This window comes from Pan troglodytes, chromosome 8 (assembly GCF_028858775.2).
Source record: "Pan troglodytes isolate AG18354 chromosome 8, NHGRI_mPanTro3-v2.0_pri, whole genome shotgun sequence".
Classification (NCBI taxonomy): domain Eukaryota; kingdom Metazoa; phylum Chordata; class Mammalia; order Primates; family Hominidae; genus Pan; species Pan troglodytes.
The window spans coordinates 45,777,067-45,796,345 of NC_072406.2; the positions used below are offsets into that span (position 1 = coordinate 45,777,067).

General features: G+C 36.9%; 1 protein-coding gene across 30 annotated transcripts in view; it reads left to right on the forward strand.

Moving 5' to 3' along the window:
* CCDC7 (coiled-coil domain containing 7) overlaps window positions 1-19,279 on the forward strand; it is a 411,675-nt gene that overhangs the window by 354,050 nt on the left and 38,346 nt on the right. For all 30 annotated transcript variants that reach the window (XM_063781580.1, XM_063781581.1, XM_063781579.1 and 27 more), the window contains 2 exons: window positions 8,217-8,300; window positions 18,382-18,468. In XM_063781580.1, coding sequence (XP_063637650.1) covers window positions 8,217-8,300; window positions 18,382-18,468 — 171 coding nt within the window. The remainder of the gene's footprint in view (window positions 1-8,216; window positions 8,301-18,381; window positions 18,469-19,279) is intronic.

Below are 19,279 nucleotides of genomic sequence, written 5' to 3' on the forward strand. Positions count from 1 at the left end.
ATACAAACCATATCACAGGGGAAAGAGGCTTCGGTAAAATAATCAAGCCAAATCACTGAAGAAATAAATAAGCAAACAATAATAACATACCCAGAAAGAAGAGGAGAAGAATCAAAATTAAGATTGCTACATTATATGTCTAAAATGTCCAGTTTTCAGCATAAAAGTATGAGTTATTCTAATAAGGAAGAAAGTATGACCCATACACAGAAGAAAAGCAGGCAAAAAACACAGCTTATGAGAATCCTAGCTGTTAGACTTAGCAGACAATGACTACAAAGCAGTTAGTATAAATATATTGAAAGAACTAAAGGAAACCATTCTTTAACAAGAAAAGGAAGATATTTTGACAATGTTTCATCAAATAGAAGATATCTACAAAGAGATAAAAAATATTTTGCAAAGGGCCACATGGAAATTACAGTGTTAAAAAGTATAAAAATTGGAAGTAAAAATTTACTAGAGGGGTTCAAGTACATTTGAACTGTCCAAAGAAAGAATTAAAAAACTTAAAGTATTAGGAACACTAAAAAGAAAACAGAGAGAGAAAGGAGCAGAAAAAATATGGATGAAAACTTTTTGAAGAATATTTAATGATAAATGAGTCTACACATCCAAGCTCAATTAATTCTAAGTAGAATAAACACAAGGGAATCTATAATCACACTCATAGTAACAATGTTGAAAGATAAAGAGAAAAGCTTAAAAGCAGCAAGAGAAAAACAATGCATGATGTAAAAGAGAACCCCACTAAGATTAAAAGCTGACTACTTATCATTAGGAACTATTAGGGCCAGAAGGCATTGGGACAGCACATTCAAAAAGCTAAATGAAGGACTGTTAACCAAAAATCTTATATCCAGCAAAACTATTTATTGAACATGAAGGTGAAATGAAGATATTTCTAAATAGACTTTTTTAAATTAGAAAATTTATTCCTATCAGAACTGCTTTCCAAGAAATATAGAGTTCTTCAGGTTGAAAACCATTGACCTCTGACACTAACTTGAACCCATAAAACGAACATAGGTTAAAGGAATTCTGTAACTCTGAAAGACCATATAAATATACTTCACTTCTTTCTACTCTTAATTTTAACTCTTAATTGATATAAAATGCCATTGTATAAAAAATATTTACAGAATTTTATTGCTGGGACTTTAAAATATAGACATGTAGTATATTCCAGAATGTTAGCACACAGGCGATGGTTGAGAGAAATGATGTATTGAAGTTAAAAAAAAATGACAAGAGAGGGGGCTCCAAGATGACTGTCTTAAAGATATCTGGCACTCTTTTCAACACATACAAAAAAACAAATTTGGGAATTGATAATCATAATTCAAATAGATCGTCTAATCAGGAACACTAGAATTCAGCAGAGAGTTAACAGGAAACACCTGAGGCATAGAAGGAAAGGGAAAGGAGGCAGCTGACCTAACTAGGATCGATAAAGTCCAGAGAGGCTCCCCAGTGTGGGAAAAGGGTGAGAGGTCCCTAGAAGTCAACATTCCCACCATAGATTCCTGCAATCCTAGCCATGGGAGAGCCACCCTTACAGGCCCTGACCAGTGGCATTGCTCTAGAGAGGGAGCTCATGTGAGTCACACACACACACCGTGAGAACCAAGCAGATGCAGCATAGTGCCTTTTTTCCTCCGCCTCCTGGGTTCAAGTGATTCTTCTGTCTTAGCCTGCCAAGTAGCTGGGACTACAGGCATGCACCACCACGCCCAGCTAATTTTTGTATTTTCAGTAGTGACGGGGTTTTTCCATGTTGGCCAGGCTGGTGTGGCCCAACATCCCTACATCGTAGAGCCCCACTGACATCCCCCTGCATCTATGCAGTGGGCTGCAGACACTGCCACTGAGAGCAACTCAATCCTACCCAGCGGCAGGACCACCACACAGTTGGATGCACCCTGAGAACAGGCTCTTCCTGACAACTGCCATTGCTGTTAATGCCACCCAGGCACACCACTTGGGGTCCTGGGGATTTCCCCACCCTGCCTGCCAAAGCATGTGCCCATGCATACCATTGGGGGATCTGAGAACCAGCCCTCTCAGCCTAGAGCCGTGTTTCAGTGCCCAAAAATGCCTCCCAGGGGCCAGGGGATTACCTTGCCCCATCAGTTGCCCTGATTACCAGGGGACCTCACAATAGGCCCAGAAACCTGCCAGCAGCACCAAAGCATGATACCCAAAGGCCGGGGGCTCATCCTGCCCCATTTACCACCACAGGCATCTGTGCACTCTTCCTGGGTCCTGGAGGATGAACTCAGCTAGCCAGTTGTAGCCACTACTAACACCAGTGCATGCTACTTGGGAGCCTGTGGGTTGTTTCACCACTGTGACTTTTATTGCCCACATCATGTACACTGTCTGGAGGCTCAAGGACCCACCTACCTGCTGGCACCATGGCCAGCACTCAAGCAAGCCACCTAGAGGCCCAAGGATTAGCCTGCCTGGACTCACTAATCCTGATGCTCACATATATCACCTAGGGGCCCAAGGATAGGCATGCTCAGCCATTGCTATCACTAATGAGGCCAAGGACTGATTCACCTGGGGTCCCTGTCCCCAGCAAAGCCTCACGGCAGCATCCACTAGCAACTACAGCCTAAGTCATTGAGGAAATGACGGACATCACTGACACTGTTTATAGCTGAAAAAAAAAATTATACAGAGGCTGTATACCACTGCATACACCCAGAATCAAAGCTAAAATGCCCAACCCAGGGTAGGCATGGTGACTCATGCCTATACCCCAGCATTTTGGGAGGTGAAGGTGGCAGGATCACTTGAGATCAGACATTTGAGGCCAGCCTTGGTTCAAGACCAGTGAGACACTGTCTCTACCAAAAAACTTTTTTTAATTTGAAAAGTGCCCTATCCAACCAACATCATAGATAGCATCTTCAGGAAAAAGTTTTGCTCTGTGAAAGCCAATCCACAAATTGAGAGAAGTGACTGTTACATGAGATGACAGACACATAAGTACACAAGAAACATGAAAAAGCGAGGAAATGTGACACCTCAAAAAGAACACGATAATTCTTCAGCAACAGATTTCAGTGAAAAAGAAATTAATGAAATGCCTGAAACAGAATTGAAAATAATGATATTAAAGAAGCTCAATGAGGTAGAAGAGAACACAGATAAACAATACAAAGAAATCAGAAAAACAATTTTGAGAGGAATGAAAAATTTATTAAAGAGGTAGATATCATTAAGAAAAGAACCAAACAGAAATCCCATAATTCAATTCAATTAATAAAACAAAAAATACATTCAATGGGAGAAAATTTTTGCAATCTACCCATCTGACAAAGGGCTGATATCCAGAATCTACAAAGAACTCAAACAAATTTACAAGAAAAAAACAAACAGCCCCATCAAAAAGTGGGCAAAGGATATGAACAGACACTTTTTAAAAGAAGACATTTATGCAGCCAACAGACACAAGAAAAAATGCTCATCATCACTGGTCATCAGAGAAATGCAAATCAAAACCACAATGAGATACCATCTCACACCAGTTAGAATGGCAATCATTAAAAAGTCAGAAAACAACAGATGCTGGAGAGGATGTGGAGAAATAGGAACACTTTTACACTGTTAGTGGGACTGTAAACTAGTTCAACCATTGTGGAAGTCAGTGTGGCAATTCCTCAGGGATCTAGAACTAGAAATACCATTTGACCCAGCCATCCCATTACTTGGTATATACCCAAAGGATTATAAATCATGCTACTATAAAGACACATGCACGCATATGTTTATTGCACACTATTCACAATAGCAAAAACTGGGAACGAACTCAAATGTCTATCAGTGATAGATTGGATTAAGAAAATGCGGCACATATACACCATGGATGTGGAAACACACAAATGAGGAAGAAAAAGAACTCAAATGTTACTATGGCAGAAAATCACCGAACCACAATGATAAACAACACAAGAGAAAGAAAGAAACAAAGGATAAAGAAAACAACCAGAAAATAAGAAAGCAATAGGAATAAGTTCTCACATATCAATATTATTCTTGAATGTAAACAGAAAATGGCTGAATGGATTTTAAAAACATGACCAAACTATATACTGCCTATAAGAAACTCACTTCACCGGTAAAGAAACATATAGACTGGTAGTGAAGGAATGGAAAAAATATTCCATGCAAACAGAAACCAAAACTGAGCAGGAGTAGCTGTACTTATTTCAGATAAAACAGACTTTAAGTCAAAAACAATAAAAAGAGACAAGGATAATTATTATATAATGATAAAAGGATCAATTCAGAAAGAGGATATACCAATTTTAAACTTTTATTCACCCAACATTGAAGCATCCAGATATATAAAGCAAATATTAAATCTAAAGGGACAGAGACAGTCCAATAAAATAATAGCTAGAAACTTCAACACCTCATTCTCAGCATTAGACAGATTGTCTAGACAGAAAATCAACGAAGAAACATTGAGTTTAAACATCAGTTTAAACCAAATGGCCCTAACAGATAATTACAAAGTATTTTCTTCAGTAACTGCAGAACACACATTCTTCTCGTCAGCACATGGAACATTCTCCAGGTTAGACCATATGTTAGGCCACAAAAGATGTCTTAACAAATTTTTAAAAATCAAAATCATATCAAGTATCTTTTCAGACCATGACAGATTAAAACTAGAAATCAAAAACTAGAGGAACTTTGGGAACTGTGCAAACACATGGAAATTAAGCAAAGTGCTCATGAATGATCACTGAATCAATGAAGAGATTAAAAAGGAAATCAAAAAATGCTTGAAACAAATGAAAATGAAAATGCAACATATCAAAACCTATGGGATATAACAAAAGCAATGCTAAAAATGGAAGTTTATAGCAATAAACACCTCCATCAAAGAGTAGAAAGATTTCAAATAAATTAACAATGCACCTCAAGAGACTAGAAAAGCAAAAACAAACCAATCACAACAAAAATTAATAGAAGAAAAGCAATAAGGATCAGAGCAGAACTAAGTGAAATAGATACTTAAGCAAAGGATCAACCAAATCAAAACTTGGTGTTTTAAAAAGATGAAATTAATAAACCACTAGGTAGACTAACTTAAAAAAAGATAGAAGATACAAATTAACAAAATCAGAAATGAAAAAGGAGATAGAACTGATACCACAGAATTACAAAAGATCATCAGAAAATATTATGAACAACTATATGCTGATAAACTGGAAAATCTAGAGGAAATTGATAGATTTCTGGACACATATAGCCTACCAAGATTGAATTAAGAAGAAATAGAAAATCTGGTTAATGGGTACTACAAATGTGCTGTTAGATTAAAAGAATAAGTTCTAAAGTTCCGTAGCAGAGGAGATTGATTATAGTTAATAACAATGTATTTTGTATTTCAGAATAGCTAAAGAGAGGTCTAGAAATGTTCCCAACACATGACTAGATGGCCTCACTGCCAATTTTTTCCAAACCTTTAAAGAACTAACACCAATTCCCCTCAAACTATTCCAAAAAATTGAAGAGGATGGAATTCTCTGTAACTCAGTCTACAAGGCCAGCATTTACTCTGATACCAAAACCAGACAAGGACATAAAAAAATAAAAGTACAAGTCAATATCTCTGATGAACATCAACATAAAAATCCCCCAAAAAATGCTAGCAAACCAAATTCAACAACATATCAGGAAGATAATGCACTGTGATCAAGTTGGATCTATCCCACGGATGTAAGGGTGGTTTAACATATACAAATCAATAAACAAGGTAGATCAACAGAAAGAAGGACAAAACCATATAATCACCTCAGTAGATGCAGAAAAAACATTTGATAAAATTCAACATTCCTTCATGATAAAATTCTCAACAACTTAGGCATAAAAGGAATGTACCTCAAACTAATAAAGTCCATATATGACAGACCCACAGCTAACATCATACTGAATGATGATAAATCGCTGAGGTGATAGATATTCTAAATAATCTGACTTGATTTTTATGCACACTATACATATAACCAAATATCACATGTACCCCATAAATAGGCACAAATATTATATATTAACAAAAAAGAAAATGACAAGATATGATAATCTGAAACCACAGGAACAAATTAATAGAACCAGAAATTATAAATAAGAAGGTTAATATAATACAAATTAGAAATATATATTTTCTTTCTTGCCTCAGCTTTTTAAAAAAGCATAAAATTATATAAAGAAATAATTATAACAACAACTATAACCATGTCTTTATTATTTACAAATGTGCTATGTATAACAATAGCACAAAAATGGGGAACGGAATACAGCTATATGGGAGTAACTTTTCTATATTTCACTGGAATTTAGTATAAATTTAAAGTACTTTTTAAACTTGACTGTGATGATGGTGACAGACATTACTGAATGTATTAAAATCCATAGAATTTAAGATTTTAGATAGCTTATTTAAAATACTCAGTGAACTTCAAGCAGAAAAACATTTTTAAAAGATTTAAAGCAAAGGGAGGATATTGTGAAGGAGAAAGATTGTAACTCTTACTAAATTATAAGCGTCTCCAGCACATACCTTTTAATTTCTAGTATTTAACCCAATATTTCCTCAGATGGTCTCATTTTTTCCCTGATTGTGTAAGGATCATTTGCTTGCTCATTTCAAATGAACCCGTCCTTCTTTGATATATCAGTTGAAGAAAGAACAAAGGAAGCTAAAATACATCTGCTGATGTTTCCAGTTTTGAGTCGCTATATCTCTTATATTGTTACTTGATTACTGAAAACTTGTTCTGCTCAATCTTATGGATCACTTTTTACTTTGGTAGTGAGGCAGTGCTCAGTATAGAATGCAGTTGTGGCATATTTGAGCAGCTGGTGTCATAATGCAACCATTTACATTATTCATGTATTCACCAATTTTCCCAAAACAGCAACAACAACAACAACAACAACAACAAACCACTCTACAATACAATGGAAGGATTATGACAAGTGTCCAACCATAGTTATATACTCTGCTAGAGCCAATTCTACCCACAGAATCTTAAGCCCAATGTTGACCTTATGTCACCAATCCTCATTATCCCCTTTTCAATATGAATTTCTTTTTAATAATTTTTATACGTTTTTATCTCATTGAACTTAGTAGTTTCTAATTCCAGGAAAATATCAAACCACATAAAAACTTAAATGGAAACGGATCCAATAACAATTCTGATAGTGCTGCAAATCTGACCATTACCTCCTTGATTCATGTTCAAGGGACCTCAGAGGGCAGTTTTTCTCAGTTTTACAAATATCTTGTAATGTTTTTCATAACCAATATCTAAAGAATTTACAATTACATAACGTAAAAAGGGGAAAGAAATATTCCTCAATGAATCAAATAATTTCTGCCTCATGATAAGTTTCTGTGACTAATGAGGCCATGGTTTGCAGCTTGACCTATGGAAAAAAATGTTCCACCTCACATAGTACATACCTACAGGTCGGGTATATTTTTAGTGTAAACTTGAAAGATACATTATCATCATAATGTCCCTAGGATGATTTCAATTTGCATAAGAAATAGCATTGTATATAACAATTACTGGTTAAGAAATTATGCAGCATCAGGTTGTGCATCAGTTTTACCTTTCCCTGGCTATATGATATTTCAATTCATTAAACATATCTAAGCCTGAATATAGTCTGGCTTATATAATTGTTAACATCCTTTCCTTTTTAAGGTTTTTGTTATTTTCCAATCCAGACATTTCATTTTAATTCTTCTATAAATACAATTTTTATTTTCGTTTATTTTTTTCTTTTTTGCGACAGAGTCTCGCTGTGTCACCCGGCTGGAGTGCAGTGGCATGATCTCAGCTCACTGCAACCTCCGACTCCTGGGTTTGAGTGATTCTTCTGCCTCAGCCTCCCGAGTAGCTGGGACTACAGGCATGCGCCACCACACCCAGCTAATTTTTGTATTTTTAGTAGAGACGGGGTTTCACCATGTTGGCCAGGATGGTCTCGATCTCTTGACCTCATGATCCACCTGCACTTTGGCCTCCCAAAGTGCTGGGATTACAGGCGTGAGCCACCGTGCCCAGCCACAAATATTTTAAGTTAGTAACACACACACATATATGTACATGCACTCACACTGTCACATTTGTGTATAAATGATTACCTTACAGTGTTTTGATACCTGTTTATTTCTATAGGGCCTGATATAGAACAATTGACAGATGCATTTGGAAGAGATATACTAAAGGATGAATTCAAGACACGATCAAAGAGTCTCCCTGGTAAGAACAAAAACTTTACACATTTAGTATTTCTGGTTAGTTTATATTCTCTGGAGTGTAACTAAGTATGCATCTTTAAGGAGAACAGTGCCTATAAATTATTACATAGGCAAAAGTCTTTATGAATTCCCCTCTATAATATTTCAACTTTAGTTTCAACTAGCAATGTAAAATTAGCTTTTCAAAAGCAGAAGGGCTAGATGATGGATGTGATAAGAAGATGAATATAACAGATAGTAATTTTATTGGTTACCAGTTGACTCTATATGGTAAAAATATCAGTCAAGTTTGTAACATCTCAGCTGCAATAAAGTTATTTAGTTATATTTTTCAGAGATTACACAACTGAATTTAGTCCTGGGGTTACAGTGTTAGACACACTTCTCTATGACCGTTGGTGTGATACCAAAAGAAGACATTTTAACAAATAAATAATGGAAAGAGACATTCAAAGAGTGCCCTGCTAAAACCACTGTCATCCGAGGGAGACTATTTGCATGCCCAAGGAGATGCCCTCAAAGAGCAACATAAGAGACTTTACACTGTAGAGGAAAGAGACTTTAGGAAAATACTTCTATCAAATCACACACATACACAAACACCCCACCACCACCACCAACAACAAGCAGCAAACAAACAAAAACAACAAGCCCCACAAAAAGGAAGAGTCAATCAACATACAGATTTGCTATAATACATTATCTAAATTGTCCATATTTTAGCAAAAAAATTTAGGACATGCACAGAAACAGTACTCTGTAACCCAAACACAAGGAAAAAGGCAAGGAAAACTGCTTGTGAGAGTCCTACATGTTATATTTAGCAGACAATGATTACAAAGTAGTCAAATAATAATAATAATATCAAATAATTAAAACATTTCTCAAAGAAGAAAAAGAAGGTACAATAACAATCTTTTATCAAATAGATGTCAACATTGTGATGTAAATTAAACTTTTTAAAGAACCAAATTAATATTTGGAATTGAAAGGTAAAATAACTGCAAGGGAAAATTCATTACAGGGTCAAGGAAAGATTTGAAATGTCAGAAGAAGGAGTAAGCAAACTTAATATAATGGGAATACCAGAAGGAGAGTCTTCCAAGTAGAGAGAGAATAAGAAAAAATATTTGAAGAAAATTGGCTGAATACTTTGAAAAATATTTACTGGGTAATATTAATCTATACATCCAAGTTCTATTAAATCTAAGTAGAATAAATACAAATCAATCCATGACCAGACTAATCATTGTAAAAATGTTGAAAGAGAAAGAGAAGATGTACAATGCATCAAGAGGAAAACAATTCATCCCATAGAAGAGAACCCCAGTGAGATTAACATCTGACTCAGCATTAGAAACTTATGAAGTCCAGAAGGCCGTGGTGTTGTATATTAAAAGTGCTGAAAGAGCGGTGGAGCCAAGATGGCCAAATAGGAACAGCTCCAGTCTACAGCTCCCAGTGTGAGCAACGCAGAAGATGGGTGATTTCTGCATTTCCAACTGAGGTACCGGGTTCATCTCACTTGGGAGTGTCGGCAGGACAGTGGGTGCAGTGCACCAAGTGTGAGCTGAAGCAGGGTGAGGCATCACCTCACCCGGGAAGTGCAAGGGATCAGGGAATTCCCTTTCCTAGTAAAAGAAAGGGGTGACACATGGCACCTGGAAAACCGGGTCACTCCCACCCTAATACTGCACTTTTCCAATGGTCTTAGCAAATGGCACACCAGGAGATTATATCCCACGCATGGCTCGGAGGGTCCTGTGCCCACGGAGCCTCGCTCATTGCTAGCACAGCAGTCTGAGATCAAACTGCAAGGTGGCAGCGAGGCTGGTGGAGGGGTGCCTGCGATTGCTGAGGCTTGAGTAGGTAAACAAAGCAGCCAGGAAGCTCAAACTGGGTGGAGCCCACCGCAGCTCAAGGAGGCCTGCCTGCCTCTGTAGACTCCACCTCTGGGGGCAGGGCATTGCCAAACAAAAGGCAGCAGAAACCTCTGCAGACTTAAATGTCCCTGTCTGACAGCTTTGAAGAGAGTAGTGGTTCTCCTAGCACACAGCTGGAGATCTGAAAATGGACAGACTGCCTCCTCAAGTGGGTTCCTGACCCTCGAGTAGCCTAACTGGGAGGCAACCCCTAGTAGGGGCAGACTGACACCTCACATGGCCAGGTACTCCTATGAGACAAAACTTCCAGAGGAACGATCAGGCAGCAACATTTGCTGTTCACCAATATCCGCTGTTCTGCAGCCTCCGCTGCTGATACCCAGGCAAACAGGGTCTGGAGTAGACCTCCAGCAAACTCCAACAGACCTGCAGCTGAGGGTCCTGACTATTAGAAGGAAAACTAACAAACACAAAGGACATCCACACCAAAACCCCATCTGTGCATCACCATCATCAAAGACCAAAGGCAGATAAAACCACAAAGATGGGGAAAAAAAAGAGCAGAAAAACCAGAAACTCTAAAAATCAGAGTGCCTCTCCTCCTCCAAAGGAAAGCAGCTCCTCACAAGCAACAGAACAAAGCTGGATGGAGAATGACTTTGATGAGTTGAGAGAAGAAGGCTTCAGATGATCAAACTACTCTGAGCTAAAGCAGGAAGTTCGAACCCATGGCAAAGAAGTTAAAAACCTTGAAAAAAAAATTAGACAAATGGCTAACTAGAATAACCAATGCAGAGAAGTCCTTAAAGGACCTGTTGGAGCTGAAAACCATGGCACGAGAAGTACGCGACGTATGAACAAGCCTCAGTAGCCGATTTGATCAACTGGAAGAGGGGGTATCAGTGATGGAAGATCAAATGAATGAAATGAAGCAAGAAGAGAAGTTTAGAGAAAAAAGAATAAAAAGAAACAAACAAAGCCTTCAAGAAATATGGGACTACGTGAAAAGACCAAATCTACGTCTGATTGGTGTACCCGAAAGTGACAGGGAGAATGGAACCAAGTTGGAAAACACTCTTCAGGATATTATCCAGGAGAACTTCCCCAATCTAGCAAGGCAGGCCAACATTCAAATTCAGGAAATACAGAGAAAGCCACAAAGATACTCCTCGAGAAGAGCAACTCCAAGACACATAATTGTCAGATTCACCAAAGTTGAAATGAAGGAAAAAATGTTAAGGGCAGCCAGAGAGAAAGGTCAGGTTACCCACAAAGGGAAGCCCATCAGACTAACAGCTGATCTCTCAGCAGAAACACTACAAGCCAGAAGAGAGTGGGGGCCAATATTCAACATTCTTAAAGGAAAGAATTTTCAACCCAGAATTTCATATCCAGCCAAACTAAGCTTCATAAGTGAAGGAGAAATAAAATCCTTTACAGACAAGCAAATGCTGAGAGATTTTGTCACCACCAGGCCTGCCCTAAAAGAGCTCCTGAAGGAAGCACTAAACATGGAAAGGAACAACCCGTACCAGCCACTGCAAAAACATGCCAAATGGTAAAGACCGTCAAGGCTAGGAAGAAACTGCATCAACTAACGAGCAAAATAACCAGCTAACATCATAATGACAGGATCAAATCCACACATAACAATATTAACCTTAAATGTAAATGGGCTAAATGCACTAATTAAAAGACACAGACTGGCAAATTGGATAAAGAGTCAAGACCCATCAGTGTGCTGTATTCAGGAAACCCATCTCACGTGCAGAGACACACATAGGCTCAAAATAAAGGGATGACGGAAGATCTACCAAGCAAATGGAAAACAAAGAAAGGCAAGGGTTGCAATCCTAGTCTCTGATAAAACAGACTTTAAACCAATGAACATCAAAAGAGATAAAGAAGGCCATTACATAATGGTAAAGAGATCAATTCAACAAGAAGAGCTAACTATCCTAAATATATATGCACCCAATACAGGAGCACCCAGATTTATAAAGCAAGTCCTTAGAGACCTAGAAAGAGACTTAGACTCCCACACAATAATAATGAGAGACTTTAACACCCCACTGTCAACATTAGACAGATCAACGAGACAGAAAGTTAACAAGGATATCCAGGAATTGAACTCAGCTCTGCACCAAGTGGACCTAATAGACATCTACAGAACTCTCCACCCCAAATCAACAGAATATACATTCTTTTCAGCACCACACCACACCTATTCCAAAATTGACCACATAGTTGGAAGTAAAGCACTCCTCAGCAAATGTAAAAGCACAGAAATTATAACAAACTGTCTCTCAGACCACAGTGTAATCAAACTAAAACTCAGGATTAAGTAACTCAGGATTAACAACCTGCTCCTGAATGACTACTGGGTACCTAACGAAATGAAGGCAGAAATAAAGATGTTCTTTGAAACCAATGAGAACAAAGACACAACATACCAGAATCTCTGGGACACATTCAAAGCAGTGTGTAGAGGGAAATTTATAGCACTAATACCCACGAGAGAAAGCAGGAAAGATCTAAAATTGACACCCTAACATCACAATTAAAAGAACTAGAAAAGCAACAGCAAACACATTGAAAAGCTAGCAGAAGGCCAGAAATAACTAAGATCAGAGCAGAACTGAAGGAAATAGAGACATAAAGAACCCTTCAAAAAAATCAATGAATCCAGGAGCTGATTTTTTGAAAAGATCAACAAAATTGATAGACCACTAGCAAGACTAATAAAGAAGAAAGGAGAGAAGAATCAAATAGATGCAATAAAAAATGATAAAGGGGATATCACCATTGATCCCGCAGAAATAGAAACTACCATCAGAGAATACTATAAACACCTCTACACAAATAAACTAGAAAATCTAGAAGAAATGGATACATTCCTTGACACAAACACCCTCCGAAGACTAAACCAGGAAGAAGTTAAATCTCTGAATAGACCAATAACAGGCTCTGAAATTGAGGCAATAATTAATAGCTTACCAACCAAAAAAAGTCCAGGACCAGATGGATTCATAGCTGAATTCTCCAAGAGGTAAAAGGTGGAGCTGTTATGATTCCTTCTGAAACTATTCCAACCAATAGAAAAAGAGGGAACCCTCCCTAACTCATTTTATGAGGTCAGCATCATCCTGATACCAAAGCCTGACAGAGACACAACAAAAAAAAGAGAATTTTAGACCAATATCCCTCATGAACATCGATGCAAAAATCCTCAATAAAATACTGACAAACTGAATCCAGCAGCACATCAAAAAGCTTATCCACCATGATCAAGTGGGCTTCATCCCTGGGATGCAAAGCTGGTTCAAAATATGCAAATCAATAAACGTGATCCAGCCTATAAACAGAACCAGTGACAAAAACCACATGATTATCTCAATAGATGCAGAAAAGGCCTTTGACAAAATTCAACAACCCTTCATGCTAAAAACTCTCAATAAATTAGTTATTGATGGGACATATCTCAAAATAATAAGAGCTATCTATGACAAACCCACAGCCAATATCATACTGAATGGGCAAAAACTGGAAGCATTCCCTTTGAAAACTGGCACAAGACAGGGATGTCCTCTCTCACCACTCCTATTCAACATAGTGTTGGAAGTTCTGACCAGGGCAATCAGGCAGGAGAAGGAAATAAAGGGTATTCAATTAGGAAAAGAGGAAGTCAAATTGTCCGTGTTTGGAGATGACATGATTGTATATCTAGAAAACCCCACTGTCTCAGTCCAAAATCTCCTTAAGCTGAGAGGCAACTTCAGCAAAGTCTCCAGATACAAAATCAATGTGCAAAAATCACAAGCATTCTTATACACCAATAACAGACACACAGAGAGCAAAATCATGAGTGAACTCCCATTCACAATTGCTTCAAAGAGAATAAAATACCTAGGAATCCAACTTACAAGGGATGTGAAGGACCTCTTCAAGGAGAGCTACAAACCACTGCTCAATGAAATAAAAGAGGATACAAACAAATGGAAGAACATTCCATGCTCATGGGTAGGAAGAATCAATATCATGAAAATGGCCATACTGCCCAAGGTAATTTATAGATTCAATGCCATCCCCATCAAGCCACCAATGACTTTCTTCACAGAATTGGAGAAAACTACTTTAAAGTTCATATGGAACCAAAAAAGAGCCCACATTGCCAAGTCAATCCTAAGCCAAAAGAACAAAGCTGGAGGCATCACGCTACCTGACTTCCAACTATACTACAAGGCTACAGTAACCAAAAGAGCATGGTACTGGTACCAAAACAGAGATATAGACCAATGGAACAGGACATAGCCCTCAGAAATAATGCTGCATATCTACAACTATCTGATCTTTGACAAACTTGACAAAAACAAGAAATGGGGAAAGGATTCCCTATTTAATAAATGGTGCTGAGAAAACTGGCTAGCCATATGTAGAAAGCTGAAACTAGATAGCTTCCTTACACCTTATACAAAAATTAATTCAAGATGGATTAAAGACTTAAATGTTAGACCTAAAACCATAAAAACCCTAGAAGAAAACCTAGGCAATACCATTCAGGACATAGGCATGGGTAAGGACTTCATGTCTAAAACACCAAAAGCAATGGCAACAAAAGCCAAAATTGACAAATGGGATCTAATTAAACTAAAGAGCTTCTGCACAGCAAAGGAAACTACCATCAGAGTGAACAGGCAACCTACAGAATGGGAGAAAATTTTTACAATCTACCCATCTGACAAAGGGCTAATATCCACAATCTACAATGAACTCAAACAAATTTGCAAGAAAAAACAACCCCATCAAAAAGTGGGCGAAGGATATGAACAGACACTTCTCAAAAGAAGACATTTATGCAGCCAACGGACACATGAAAAAATGCTCATCATCACTGGACATCAGAGAAATGCAAATCAAAACCACAATGAGATACCATCTCACACCAGTTAGAATGGCAATCATTAAAAAGTCAGGAAACAACAGGTGCTGGAGAGGATGTGGAGAAATAGGAACACTTTTACACTGTTGGTGGGACTGTAAACTAGTTCAACCATTGTGGAAATCAGTGTGGTGATTCTTCAGGGATCTAGAACTAGAAATACCATTTGACCCAGCCATCCCATTACTGGGTATATACCCAAAGGATTATAAATCATGCTGCTATAAAGACACATGCACATGTATGTTTATTGCAGCACTAGTCACAATAGCAAAGACTTGGAACCAACCCAAATGTCCAACAATGATAGACTGGATTAAGAAAAGTGGCACATATACACCATGGAATACTACGCAACCATAAAAAAGGATGAGCTCATGTCCTTTGTAGGGACATGGATGAAGCTGGAAACCATCATTCTCAGCAAACTATCGTAAGGCCAAAAAACCAAACACCACATGTTCTCTCTCATAGGTGGGAATTGAACAATGAGAACACTTGGACACAGGAAGGGGAACATCACACACTGGGGCCTGTTGTGGGGTGGGGGTAGGGGGAGGGATAGCATTAGGAGATATACCTAATGTTAAATGATGAGTTAATGGGTGCAGCACACCAACATGGCACATGTATACATATGTAACAAACCTGCACGTTGTGCACATGTACCCTAAAACTTAAAGTATAACAAAAAAAGAAAAACAAAAAAACAAACAAAACAATAAATAAAAGTGCTGAAAAAAAAATCTACCAACCAATAATTTTATTGCTAGCAAAACTGCTTTTCAGAAAAGGTGAAATATGAAATTACTAAATAAAAATTGAGAGATTTCATTTCTAGCAGAACTGTTTTCCAAGAAATTCTAAAGAAATTTCTTTAGGCTAAAGCTGACCTCTGACAGTAATTTGAATCCCCCTAAAAAAGGTATGAGTTAAATGTTATAATTGCAAAAGAGAGTATGTACAAATATATATTCCACCTTCTTTCTTTTCTTAATTTATCTAAAAGACAACTGTATAAAAAATTTATATAATTGTATCATTGGGCATATAACATATCAACATGTAATATATTCACGATAGCATCACAAAGGTGATTGGAGGGAGAAGTGATGTAACACTGTAAGAAAATAACACTGGATGATAAATACAGAGCAAGAATAAAAATAACCAAAAAGTGTAAATAAGTGTGTTCATGTAACAAATACTATAAACATGTACTTGATCTTCTTTCTTTTCTCAGTTTATTTAAAAGGCATAAAGTTATACAAAGAAATAATTATAACAATAATTATTACATTGTCCTTAATATTTACAGGTATAATATGTATAACAGTAGCACAAAAACTGGGGAAAGAGAATAAAGGTATATATGAAGGAGTAATGTTTCTGTATCTCAGTAGAATGTAATTAGTGTAAATGTGAAAAAGATTATAAAGTTGACTGAGGTAATAATTACACATTTCTGTAATAAGCATTGAATTGGACACTTTAAATGGAAAAATAGTATGGTTTACAAATATACACATTTTTAAAAGCTCAGGAACTCTAAGCAGGATAAGATTTTGTAAAATTTAAAGCAACAGGATAATAATGTAAGGGAGGAAAATTGTGACTTTTACTAGTTGATAAATTTCTCCAGCACATAACTTTGTATTCGTAGTGTTTAACTCTAAAATGCTCTACTCATTGACTCCCTGCTTATCTAAAAATCCTCTGATTTCTTAGTTCAAATGAATCAGCCTTTCTTACTTATATCTGTAAGAGAAAGACAAAAGAGCTGAAATACATCTGTTAATGTTCCTCAGTTTTCTGTTGCATATAGCTATTACTTTTACAAAATGTTGTTATTGAATTATTGAAAACTCGTTTTGTCCAATATGATGCTTTTTTTTTTTTTGAGATGGTGTCTTGCTCTGTTGCCCAGGCTGGAGTACAGTGATGCAATCTCGGCTCACTACAACCTCCGCCTCCCAGGTTCAAGCAATTATCCTGCCTCAGCCTCCTAAGTAGCTGGGACTAAGGCGCACGCCACCACGCCCTGCTAATTTTTGTGTTTTTAGTAGAGAAAAGGTTTCACTATGTTGGCCAGGCTGGTCTCGAACTTGTGACCTCAAGATCTGCCCACCTCGGCCTCCCAAAGTGCTGGGATTACAGGCATGAGCCACTGCACCTGGCCAATATAATGCATTTTTACAATGATGTGTAATCTGGTTTCTGCCTCTATTTGAATTATATTGGTGGTATATTTGGGCTGCCATGATAATAGTGCAAATTTTAACATTAATAATGGGCTCAGTCAATTTTCCAAAGCAAGACTTCCACTCTGTCGTTCAGGATCATTACAGGTGTCCAACTACCATTACATGCTCTGCTAGAACCAACTTTGACACAAAAAACTTCAGGTTTAATAAACCAGGTTTACCAGTTCTAATTATCTGTTTTTCAATATGAAATTCTTTTTAGTAGATTTTTTAGTTTTTCCATCATTATACCTAGATACTAGTTTCTAAATCCAACAAAATGTATAAATCACATAAAACTCAAATGAAAAGGAATACAATCCTAATGCTAGTACCACTACAAATATTCCCGTTTTCTTCTTCCCAGCTATAAAGTCTGCCTGCTAAAAGAACCAGAGAGAAGAGACTTTTTTCACATTACATGCGTTATTTATTATTCTTTTTTATCACTGATGCCTATTTGAATTATAGTTACACCACCTAAAATAGAGTATTAAAATATTTCTGGATGAGTCAAGGAACTTCTGTTTTATTATATTTTGTGAGTTGTGATGACCATTGTGTGCATATAGGTCAACTATGAAAAAAAATTTATGTTCCACCTCACCAGATATACCCCTACAACATATATATGTTCTTAATATATACTTGAAAGTTATGTTATTACCACAAACTATCTAGTGTGATTTAAATTTGCATATGAGATTGCATTATATGGAAAAAATAGTTAAGAAATAAGGTAGCATAAGTCTGTGCCTCAGTTTTGTTATTACTTGCTATATGGTCTTGGTCAAATCACTAAATATAACTAAGCCTCAATATAATGAGGCTTATATGATTGTTAATTGTTAATTTTCCTTTCAATTTGAATTCCTATGTTGCTGCAATCTGGACACTTTATTATAATTCTTCTACTCCAATGAAGAATATTAATTATGATAGTATTAGACACATGCACACACACATGTTAATATTTACATTAAAAAAGTGTTTTGAAATCTGTTTACTTTTTTATAGAGACTGATGAACGATTGCATAGTACAACTGAGAGAGGTACAATAAATGATGCAATTAAGACGCAGTTAAAGAGAAAGAGTTACCCTGGTAAGAATAAGAATTTTTTAAATCTACTTATGGTTTCCTATCTTCTCTGGAGTTTAAGTATGTATCTCTAATGACAACAGTACCTATATGTAATTATCACGTGAGAAAAAGTCTTCATGAATTTCCTCCTATAATTAGTTGAACTCTAGTATTATTCTTAATAGAAAATTAGCTTTAGGGCTCATTTATTTAAAAAGTTATCCATAAAAGTCTAATGCTATAGTGACCTTAGAATATGCTTGCAGATGTATTTCAAATGCTGTTCAATTTGCTATTTATGGCTAATTAGGAAAGTTGCTTTGTATTTGCAAAAGCAGAATTGCTAGCTTATGAACATGATAACAAGATGAATATAACTGATAATTATTTCATCGGTTACCCATTCCCTCTCATATCGTTATGTTATCAGGCAAATTGACAATGTTTCAGCCACTTTAGTTTTGTTATAAAGTTCAAAAATTATACTACTGCATTTTTAGTGGTGAAACAGTGACACACTTCTCCTTAATTTTTCGTGTTATACCATAGAGGCAGAGAGCTTAACAGAGACATAAGGGGGAGAAACAGACAAAGAGAGCCCTGTTAAAACAACTCTCATCCAAAAGTGATTGTGTGTTATGATGGTTAATACTGTCAATTTGATTGGATTGAAGGATTCAAAGTATTGATCCTGGTGTGTCTGTGAGAGTGTTGCCAAAAGAGATTAACATTTGAGTCAGTGGCTGGGAAAGGCAGACACATCCTTAATCTGGGTGGGCCCCATCTAATCAGCTGCCAGCATGGCTAGAATATAAAGCAGGCAGAAAAACGT